Below are 11,777 nucleotides of genomic sequence, written 5' to 3'. Positions count from 1 at the left end.
GCCCGGCTAATTTTTTGTATCTTTTTTATAGAGACGGGGTTTCACCGTGTTAGCCAGGATGGTCTCGATCTCCTGACCTTGTGATCCGCCCGCCTCGGCCTCCCAAAGTGCTGGGATTTGTATTTTTAGTAGAGATGGGGTTTCACCATGTTGGCCAGGCTGGTCTTGAACTCCTGACCTCAGGTGATCCACCCACCTCAGCCTCCGAAAGTCCTAGGATTATAGGCATGAGCCACCACGCCCAGCCAATATATTCATATTCTTAAGATTCTTACTATCCATTTAACTGGAGATTTTTAATCAGTTGTACATTTGAGGAACTATTCCAAGACCTGATTAGAAAAAGCAGAAAAGAGCCTGGAACTTACTCCATCTGTTTTCTCAGTGGTTCTCAATCCTGACAATGCATGGCTTTTGTTGTTGTTTTTGTGGTGAGGTGGGGAAGAATGGTGGTAGTGGTAGCAGCTAGAACTTTTAAAACTATATAGATGTCCAAGGCCCTCCCCAGACCTGCAGAATTAGAATTTTTAAAGGTGGATGTCTGAGCATCTATAGGTGTTTATAAATACACAAGTTAGTTTGAAATACATTCTGTTTTAGGCCGGTGGGGTGGCTGACACCTGTAATCCCAGATCTTTGGGAGGCCGAGGCGGGTAGATAACTTGAGGTCAGGAGTTCGAGACCAACCTGGCTAACATGGTGAATCCCTCACTCTACTAAAAATACAAAAATTAGCCAGGGATGGTGATGCATACCTGTAGTCCCAGCTACTTGGGAGGCGGAGACAGGAGAATCGCTTAAACCTTGGAAGCAGAGGTTGCCATGAGCTGAGATTGTGCCACTGCACTCCAACCTGGGCAATAGAATGAAACCCTGTCTCATAAAAAAAAGAAAGAAAGAAAGAAAATTTTATTTTATTTTTAAATTTTGAAATTTTTCCAGACCATAGAAACTTTTTTTGCAGATAAAAACATCTACCTGCCTCTTTATCTACATTAATTTTCTCTTTCTATTGTAGACTACATGGGGATATGGACCTTTTTTCCTCGTAAATTTCTTTTGCATGATGTTTTGTGTTTAATACTATTAAATATACATTCTAATCATGTTTTTTCAAATAAATTCTTTATTTTTAAAATTTTATGACAACATAAATGAGTGATTCTTAGCTAGGGTTGGAGAAGGAGCTTCTATAAGAATATCAGGACCGGGTGCAGTGACTCACACCTGTAATCCCAGCACTTTGGGAGGCCGAGGCGGGCAGATCACAAGGTCAGGAGATCGAGACCATCCTGACCAACATGGTGAAACCCCATCTCTACTAAAAATACAAAACTTAGCCGGGCATGGTGGCACGTGCCTGTAATCCCAGCTACTCGGGAGGCTGAGATAGGAGAATCGCTGGAATCCGGGAGTCGGAGGTTGCAGTGAGCCAAGATCACCACTGCACTCCAGCCTGGCAACAGAGCGAGACTCCATCTCAAAAAAATATGTATATATATATATCAGGGTAGGGCCAGGAACGGTGGCTCACACCTGTAATCCTAGCACTTGTGGGAGGCCAAGGCAGACAGATTGCTTGAGCTCAAGAGTTTGAGACCAGGGCAGTGGCTCATGTCTGTAATCCCAGCACTTTGGGAGGCCGAGGTGGGCAGATCACCTGAGATCAAGGGTTCGAGACCAGCCTGGCCAACATAGGGAAACCCTGTCTCTACTAAAAATACAAAAAAATTAGCCAGGCGTAGTGGTGTGCGCACCTATAGTCCCAGTAACTCGGGAGGCTGAAGCAGGAGAATCACTTGAACCTGGGAGACGGAGGTTGCAGTGAGCCAGGATCGTGCTACCGCACTCCAGCCTGGGCAATGTGGCAAAGCCCCGTCTCTACAAAAAATAAAAAATTAGGCATGGTGGCATGTACCTGTAGTCCCAGCTACTCAGGAGACTGAGGTAGGAGAATGGTTGGAGCCCTGGAGGCAGAGGTTGCAGTGAGCAGAGATCACATCACTGCACTCCAGACTGGATGACAGAGCCAGACCCTGCCTCAAAAAAAAAAAAAAAAAAAAAAAGTCAACTAAGTGCAACTGGCCTAAAAAGCAACTACTCCAGATTGTAGTAGGAGGTTGGAGGGCCCTATGAAGGCAACTTCCAGGAGAAAATTGAAATTGATGGGTTTGAGGGTATGGAAAAATATATGGATAAGTCAAATAGCAGAGATGTTGGTGTATTTGTAAAAAGTTAATAATAGCTATACGAGAAACCAAGCAAGTGAACAAATGAGGTGGTTATTAACTCTAGGAAAAAATAGGTGTATAAGGAAAGAAAGACATTGTCCGGGCACAGTGTCTCATGCCTATAATCCCAGCACTTTGGGAGGCCGAGGCGGGTGGATCACCTGAGGTCAGGAGTTCAAGACTAGCCTGACCAACATGGTGAAACCCCATCTCTACTAAATACAAAAATTAGCCAGTCATGGTGGCAGGCACCTGTTATCCCAGCTACTCAGGAGGCTGGGGCAGGAGAATCACTTGAACCTAGGAGGCAGAGGTTGCCATGAGTCAAGGTCGTGCAACTGCACTCCAGCCTCCGCAACGAGCAAAACTCCATCTCAAAAAAAAAGGGGGGAAAAAAAAACAACAGGAAAAGAGACATGGTTGGTTTTTGTTTTTGTTTGTTTGTTTTGAGATGGAGTCTAGCTCTGTCACCCAGGCTGTAGTGCAGTGGCGCGACCTCCGCCTCCCGGGTTCAAGCAATTCTCCTTTCTCAGCCTCCCAAGTAGCTGGGAACAGGCGCCCGCCACCACGCCTGGCTAATTTTTTGTGTATTTTTAGTAGAGACGGGGTTTTACCATGTTGGTCAGGCTAACGTCTCGAACTCCTGACCTCAAGTGATCCACCCACCTCGGCCTCGCAAAGTGCTGGGATTACAGGCTTGAGCCACCAGGCCCGGCCAAGACAGGTATTTCTATTTGCCTCAGCTTTGAACCATATTTGCATAGTCATAGTAATATAAATGTGGACTATTGATTTAAGCAAAATTATACCAGAGCTATGTTGGTGGAATGAGAGCAGGAGATACAGTGGAAGATAATCACGTAAGAAGCTTTGTCTTCATCTACCATGGTAGGAAGTTAAAACTGGCTGACTCTGGGTACACTGCCTATGAGTTAGCCCTGCTCTGCAAGGAGCTGTAAAGAAAATTTGAAAAGTTAAAATTAAGTCATACCCATATAAACATTAAGAATAATTATTAAAAGCAGGATAACACTGTGCATGGTGGCTCATCTGGTAACCCCTACACTTCGGGAGGCCAAGGTGGGAGGATCACTTGAGTCCAGGAGTTCCAGACCAGTCTGGGCCACATAGAGAGACCCTGTCTCTACAAAAAGTAAATAAATAAAAAGCAGGATAACCATGGAAAATAACTGAAGGTAATTGTTTCTGGGAAAAGGTTAGTGGGGGATTGAGTCAAGAGAAATTTAGGAATTAATTTAAAACCACATAACACATTTCTCTTTCTACAGAAATTATTTTATTTTATTTTTTTGAGACAGTCTTGCTCTGTCACCCAGGCTGGAATGCAATGGTGTGATCTCTGCTCATTGCAATCTCCACCTCCTGGGTTCAAATGATTCTTAAGTAGCTGGGATTACAGCCACATGCCACCTTGCCTGGCTTTTTTTGTTTTTTAATAGAGTCGGGGTTTCACCATGTTGGCCAGGCTGGTCTCGAACTCCTGACCTCAGGTGATCCGCCCGCCTCGGCCTCCCAAAGTGCTGGGATTACAGACATGAACCACTGCGCCCGGCCAGAAATTACAGAATTTTATAATGTACTTGGCCAAAGTATATTCAGATTTATCATCACTTAAAGTTTCTCTAAACAAACCTAGCAATTTATAGGTGAAGTCCAGTGCTTTGAATGGTAGACCTGTAATAAGTTTTTGTTAATCAGAAGGTATTTCTATATAAGGAGATTTTTGCTAACTCAACCTGTTTCTATCTTCCTTTTAGGTTTAAGTTTTTGAAACTGAAGTAGGTCTACACAGTAGGAACTCATGTCGTTTCTTGTAAGTAAACCAGAGCGAATCAGGGTGAGTGTTTTTCTATTCTTCTGACTCTACTATTTTTGTTTTCTGAAAAGCAGTGTGTGTTGGCAGATGTTGTAGGTGGTTAGGGTCGGAATGATACAGAAGTGAGGAATGTAGGAAGTAAGGCAGGTAGTGCAGCCTCCACTCCTGAAAAGAGTTTGCAGACAGAGGCTGACCAGAGACACAAAATTTACCACCAGCTTGTCTGGTAGAGAAGAAATAAGAAGAAAGTGGCTTATTTCATGAATATCAGTCATACAACATTAAATGAGTCAATAATACTTCTCAGTGTAGATACCTATCTGCTTATGACCCACCCCCCGCCCTCTTGAGTTTATGAGTTTTCAAAATCAAGTTGTAATTACCAGGACACTTTTTTCTAATTAATATCATTAGTTTTAATTGAAGACTTTTTGAACATGAAAGATTTTATTATACTTCAAAACTTCGTCAGAAAAAATGACCTCAAAAACAATACTAGATTTAGCTTCTTTACAAATTCCCATTATTTCATGAGTGTCTTATTTTATTATCAAGTACCTAATTTCTAAATGCAATAGTAATTATTTTAGAATTTTGTAACAGGGTATAAGTGCTATGAGACATTATGAGTACACCACTTTCTTTACATATTAAAGCATAATTTATGTTTTTTGATGCAGTGCATATAATTTTATATGAAGTTTTAAATTTAGGATGTTATTTCTTTTTTGATTCGGAAAAAATAGTTATAGGGAAGGACAGAGAATGATGCTGTAATTCCAATTCACAGTCTGTATCATGCACCTTATTTCTCAATGTTACTTAATACTTAATCTTTTTTCTAATGTTTATGCATATAAGAACAATTTATGTTAGAGAGAGTAAACTTCACTGTTAATTAAGAGGAAAAAAGGAATGTCTCCATAGCCTGAACTCTGCCCAGTGGAAAGAATGCCCCCAAGCCAAAGTGTAACACCAGTCCTTAAGGGAAATACAATCTTGATTCCATTGCTTTTAAATACGAGCTCCTTTTCTGTTTCAATGTAGCCTAATTCAGGTGAAACAAAACCACTGATCAGAATGACAGAAATCTAATACTCATTTGAAATAGGCTAGTAAAGTGAGCCATAGATTGATCCTGCTAGTTTGATCTTACTAGTTTGGCCCTTGTGAACTTGGCAGAAAATATAAGCAGCCATGTCTTTAGAACCCCTAGTGGATAAAGAAGATGCAACTTGTTGTGTGTCGTTTTACAAACTAACAGGGTTTTGTGGATAACTACTGTTCCATCTCTGTTTTCTGTGTTATGAATTCCAGTGATAGTTTTCAAATTGACGTCAGTGATCCAAGGCATCTGTAATGTAGAATGAGTAAGATGGAACCAATATAGGGAAGGCAAAAAAAGTCTTCATTATTAGAGCCAGTATTATCTATTTCTCATCTGTCAAATTTAAGAATTATTCATCAAATAGGCAAAGAGGAGTAGAGAAAGGAATCTTGTTTTTAGTTCAAGATTCTATTAACAACTTTTCCATAGAAATGATTCCTGGCCGGGTGTGGTGGCTCACGCCTGTAATCCCAGCACTTTGGGAGGCCAAGGCGGGCGGATCACGAGGTCAGGAGATCGAGACCACCCTGGCTAACATGGTGAAACCCCATCTCTACTAAAAACACACACAAAAAAATTAGCCAGGCGTGGTGGCGGGCGCCTGTAGTCCCAGCTACTCGGGAGGGTGAGGCAGGAGAATGGCATGAACCCAGGAGGCGGAGCTTGCAGTGAGCCGAGATCGCGCCACTGCACTCCAGCCTGGGTGACAGAGCAAGACTCCATCTCAAAAAAAAAAAAGAAATGATTTCTAACTGTACTGCATGATTCTGTTTTCATAGTTGTGATTTTGTCTGTCTGTCTAAAGGCTGATAGCTAATTTGTTGTGGCTTGGAAGAAATACTAATTCTCTTTGGGGTTTTCCTCTTTAGCGGTGGGTCTCGGAAAAGTTCATTGTTGAGGGCTTAAGAGATTTGGAACTATTTGGAGGTAAGTACAGTATGGCATTTAGCCATCACTTCAGGATATAAAAAATCACTACTTTTTTGTTGACTAAAGCAATCTATAGCAATTAGCAATTCTAAGGGCAAGTGTAACCTACAGTTATTGGATTTCTTTGGTTCCTTTATGAATTTATGGTGTCCCAAAGATTTAAAGACTAACCTGGCAATTTTCCTTGGCCTCTCTTGATTGTTAGAAAGCCAGTATTTACTTAAAAGCATATATGTTTTCTTTTGTCCAGGTGAAATACATATTTTTAAAGAAAGAAAACTAAAAGTCTCTAGCCTTGAAGATTTAAAAAATAATTGTCAAGACAAAGGAAGCAATGATCTGGAAGTTCTGGTTTTATCGCTCAATCTAGTTGACTCATTTTTTCATGGTAGAAATTATGAGACTTAAGAGAACAGAATGAAGGAAAAGTCTTTCAGAGCAAAAATATGAACTTCCTATTGTAAAACCTGAATGTTGATTTCAGAAGTAAACCTTGACAGGCCTAGGCATTACCCTTTGGCCATTTTCAAAGTGAACCTTTTAGGGAACTGTCATCTTAATTTAGGGCAAAAAAAATTATTTTCAAAAAAAATAATAGTAGAGCACCATTCTTTGTGTCTGAATACCAAGATACTCTTTTAGGATCTTATAGTTTAAGAAACAGATTATCGGCCCGGCGCGGTGGCTCACGCCTGTAATCCCAGCACTTTGGGAGGCCGAGACGGGCGGATCACGAGGTCAGGAGATCGAGACCATCCTGGCTAGCACGGTGAAACCCCGTCTCTACTAAAAATACAAAAAAATTAGCCAGGCGTAGTGGTGGGTGCCTGTAATCCCAGTTACACTCGACAGGCTGAGGCAGGAGAGTGGCGTGAACCTGGGAGGCGGAGCTTGCAGTGAGTGGAGATCACACCACTGCACTGCAGCCTGGGCGACAGAGCGAGACAGAGCGAGAGAGAGTGAGTCTCAAAAAAAAAAAGAAAAGAAAAAGAAAAGAAACAGATTATCAGGCCAGACATGGTGGCTCACACCTGTAATCCCAGCACTTTGGGAGGCCGAGGCAGGCAGATCACTTAAGGTCGGGAATTCGGGACCAGCCAGGCCAATGTGGTGAAATCCCGTCTCTACTAAAAATACAAAAATTAGCTGGTCATGATGGCGCGCACTGTAGTCCCAGCTACTTGGGAAGCTGAGGCAGGAGAATCGCTTGAACCCAGGAGGTGGAGGTTGCCGTGAACCAAGATGGCGCCACTGCACTCCAGCCTGGGTGACAGAGCAACACTCCGTCTCAAAAAAAAAAAAAAAAAAAAAAAAATCAGATTATCGGCCGGGCATGGTGGCTCACGCATGTAATCCCAGCACTTTGGGAGGCCAAGGCAGGCGAATCACCTGAGGTCAGGAGTTCGAGACCAGGCTGGCCAACGTGGTGAAATCCCATCTCTACTGAAAATACAAAAATTAGCCAGGCATGGTGGCGCACACTTGTGGTCCCAGCTACTAGGGAGACTGAGGCAGGAGAATGGCTTGAAATCAGGAGGTGGAGGTTGCAGTGAGCCGAGATCACGCCACTGCGCTCCAGCCTGGGTAAAAGAGCAAGGCTGAGTTTTTGAGACTCCGTCTCAGAAAATAAATAAAATAAGAAGTAAATTTAAAAAGCAGATTATCAGATTGAGTACATTGGTTAGCTGATCCAAAATACCCCCAGATAGGATTTTTTGTTTTTTGGGGTTTTGTTTTGTTTTGTTTTGTTTTTTGTTGTTTTATTTTGAGACGGAGTCTCGCTTTGTCGCCCAAGCTGGAGTGCAGTGGCACGATCTCGGCTCACTGCAACCTCCGCCTCCCGGGTTCAAGAGATTCTCTTGTCTCAGCCCTCCTGAGTAGCTGGGATTACAGGAGCACACCACCATACCCGGCTTAATTTTTTTTTGTATTTTTAGTAGAGATGGGGTTTCACTTCGGGAGGCCGAGGCGGGCAGAGCATGAGGTCAGGGATAGATTTAAGTAATTGAAAACTCACACTTGTTAGTTACTAGGTGGTACCTATTAATTTATTTTCCCTAACACATCTCAAAGAATTTCTGGACTAGAATTTTTGTGAACTTTGTCAGAGTGTTATGTTTTAGACAAATGGGAGTTTAGAAAAATGATGAGTTCTATATATTTTAGTTGGAAAGAATTAGTTAGATGCACAGTAAAGGAAAGGCTAGTGGAACAAAAATACCACATTCTGTTCCTATTCTCATTTTCTTCCCATCATTAATGGGAATAAAATGGTTTAAAATTAAACAGTGATGCAGGGCGCAGTGGCTCACTCCTGTTATCGCAGCACTTTGGGAGGCCGAGGCAGGCAGATCACAAGGTCAAGGAGTTCAAGACCAGCCTGGCCAATATGGTGAAAACCCCATCTCTGCTAAAAATACAAAAAAAATTAATCGGCATCGTGGCGCACGCCTGTAATCCCAGCTACTCAGGAGGCTGAGGCAGGAGAATTGCCAAGATCACACCACTGCACTCCTACCTGGGCGACAGAGGGAGACTCTGTCTCAAAATAAAAAACAAAAAAAAGTAGGCCAGGTGCAGTGGCTCACACCTGTAATCCCAGCACTTTAGAAGGCTGAGGCGGGCAGATCACCTGAGGTCAGGAGTTGGAGACCAGCCTGGCCAACATGGCAAAACCCCATCTCTACTAAAAATATAAAAATTAGCTGGGCGTGGTGGCAGGCACCTGTAATCCCAGCTACTCGGGAGGCTGAGGCAGGAGAATCTCTTGAACCCGGGAGGCAGAGGCTGCAGTGAACCGAGATCATGCCACTGCACTCCAGCCTAGGGATAAAGCAAGACTCTGCCTCCAAAAAAAAAAAGAAGAAAGCATTTTCCTTGGTAACTAGACTTTTCTGATTTTGTATAGTTTAAGGTATTTAGAAATTTAAGATGATTAGAAATGTATAATCACCCCAATATTTTACAGTTAAAAATCTTCAGTTTGGTGATTTTTATCACTTATACAGAATAGAGAAGGTCAACAGCACATACAGAATTTGACTTAAGAACAGAAAGTTATTTCAGTTGTCCTTTGTTTTATTCATTTTCACTAGGACTAGCAGAGCACCAAATGCCTTTGCTTTATTTACATTTAGAATCAAATCTATCTGACTTTAGAGAATCAGGTTGAGTAATGGTCCTTCATACACGTGTTGCTATATTAAAATTTTTGCCCCTTTTTGAAAAAACATGTTTTCTAGTTCCCACACTCACTGGGAAATGGCCAACCATCTCTGTAACTATATAATGAATTATTTATTCACAAAGTATAAGGAACTGGCCTATTCATAACAACATTGTGTGTTGATGCCAAGTAAATGTATGACCAGAATTGTAGCAGTTGAGTTCTATCCAGTAAAGAATACCCATAGAATAGTAGACTTGCCACCTTTTGAAGAACCATAGATCCATGTTTAAAGCCCCATCTCTCTGCAGCATTTTTACTGTAGATCTGTGTATGTGTGTTTATATGTAGCCCCACAGGCAATTTTTGCTGTAATGACTCTTAAGTGGTTTCTATTAATAAATGTAGTCCTAAGTACAATAATTGCTGTTCTGAATGTGGGTGTGTCTTCTGCTAAAACACAAAATGCCAACAATCAATTTCTCTACCCCAGAGCAGCCTCCGGGTGACACTCGGAGAAAAGTAAGTGACTTCCTAGGCCCTAGCACTATGGCTGTTGCATGGAGATGATTTCTTGTGGAAGTTTGTGTGTTCTGTTGGCTTATCATTTTATGTTTCTGCTTATCTGTCACTGAGCTTTATTTGTAGTGTGATTTTTGTACTTGTGGAGATTCAGGTTTCACCCTGGAAAGATTTGGATGTGTAATTTGAAAACTGAAAAAAGTCTCAGGTACTTTTTGTCTCTTCTGGGGATTAAGGTCTCCTCCCCTCCCCAGCTCTGCCAATCGACCACCACCCCTTCCCCCCAAAAAGTAAGTTTCAATAATCTGAAATACGGTTATTGTTTAGTGACTAATGGTATTAAATTTTCTGTCCTTAGTCTATTAATAATAGATTTGCATCCACAGACATAATACAGATCTCTGTCTAGACCTCAAATCTCTTACCTTAAAAACAAAAGCAAAATTAAAAAGTATAAAACAGAACATTTACTTTTTTCATTGGTGAAAGCTGCAAGATTCTTACCCTGTTTCCTTCTCTTCTAGTTTATTTTACTTAAATAAATAGCACCAGATGTGCACAATGTACCAAGCTATTTTTGAATATATGAATCAGCGTCTTATAAAGAGAGAGGATAAGAACTTTCCTACCTAGACTTCTGACTCTGTTCAGATTGCAGACATTTGCAGCTTCTGCAGCAGCCCCAAGGTTGAGTGAAGGACAATGATGTTGACTCGGAATTCTGAGTAAAGCTTTGGCTATGCTTACGTCATCCACTAATCAGGAGCACCTCTCTATCAGATCCAAATGCTTTCCAATCTGGAGACCAAAAATGTTCCCTATAGGCTCAGTTAGCTATTTTTCTAGAATACAATGCCAATTACATATAATTTTTATATTTTTACAGCTGCTGATGTTATATCAAAAGTTATCCTGCGTGAAACCTGTGGGAAGTTGAATGTGTTTATTTGGTAGCATTTTGTGAATATTGTCTTTGTATGCTTTACTGTAGTTTGTTTTAAACTCTTTAACACAGTTATTTTGTGGTCATTTCTGGATATCAGCTGCTTATGTATTTTTCAAATGCTTCAAAATGAATAAAATGCATTTCATGGTGGGGGAAACTAAGAAAACACTTTGATAGAATTAGGTACTTTCTATGAGCAATTTGAGATTATTACATTCCACTAATTAAACTATGTCATGCTGCATTTAAAGAGAATGGGCTAAATATTTCATTCTTTTTATCTGAGTTTCGACCTGTTCTAAAACTGAAACAGTGTGATGAACTAACCTTCCTTTCTTGTGGCAATGTCAGATGATCTAGACCTCTTCCTTTCAAAATATTGCCTGTTTCCTTGTTTGTTTGTTTGTTTTCCTAAATGAAGTTTGGTCTCTCTTTGAGTTCAGACCTATACAATATCCACAAAGAAGAAGGCCTCCATTTTAGAATCATTCCTAGTGAGCCGGGGACAGAGCAGTTGCTATCGCTGGACTAGTTCATTTTATGCAATTCCAGATTGCCTGTGAGCTCATATTGCCAGTTACATAAATAACTTTCTTTTCTTTTCTCTTTTTTTTTGAGACCGAGTCTCACTCTGTTGCCTAGGCTGGAGTGCAGTGGTGCAACCTCGGTTCACTGCAACCTCTGCCTCCTGGGTTCAAGCAGTTCTGCCTCAACCTCCCGAGTAGCTGGAATTACAGGCGTGTGCCATCACGCGCAGCTAATTTTTTATTTTTAGTAGAGAATCTTTTCTGGTTTCACTATGTTGGCTGGTCTCAAACTCCTGACTTCAAGTGATCCACCTGACTCAGCCTCCCAAAGTGCTGGGATTACAGTCGTGAGCCACCGTGCCCAGTCAAGAACTTTCAAGAACTTTTTTTTTTTTTTTTTTGAGATGGAACTTCACTTTTGTTGCCCAGGCTGGAGTGCAATGGTGCAATCTCGGCTCACTGCAATGTCTGCCTCCCGGGTTCAAGTGATTCTCCTGCCTCAGCCTCCCA

General features: G+C 41.5%; 1 protein-coding gene across 6 annotated transcripts in view; it reads left to right on the top strand.

Annotated features, from left to right (window-relative positions):
- The window catches only part of STRADA (STE20-related kinase adaptor alpha), a 38,163-nt gene that overhangs the window by 11,244 nt on the left and 15,142 nt on the right, over positions 1–11,777 (top strand). For 2 of the 6 annotated variants that reach the window (XM_011997058.1, XM_011997059.1), the window contains exons 2-4: positions 4,010–4,089; positions 6,046–6,103; positions 9,766–9,794. In XM_011997058.1, the coding sequence (XP_011852448.1) occupies positions 4,054–4,089; positions 6,046–6,103; positions 9,766–9,794 (123 nt within the window). In that variant the 5' untranslated portion in view covers positions 4,010–4,053. The remainder of the gene's footprint in view (positions 1–4,009; positions 4,090–6,045; positions 6,104–9,765; positions 9,795–11,777) is intronic. The other 4 variants (XM_011997063.1, XM_011997061.1, XM_011997060.1 and 1 more) reach the window with 3 other exon arrangements.

Source organism: Mandrillus leucophaeus, unplaced genomic scaffold (genome assembly GCF_000951045.1).
Source record: "Mandrillus leucophaeus isolate KB7577 unplaced genomic scaffold, Mleu.le_1.0 Scaffold530, whole genome shotgun sequence".
Lineage (NCBI taxonomy): Eukaryota > Metazoa > Chordata > Mammalia > Primates > Cercopithecidae > Mandrillus > Mandrillus leucophaeus.
Note: the sequence above shows the minus strand (reverse complement) of the source record. Positions and strands in the feature narration are given on the sequence as shown.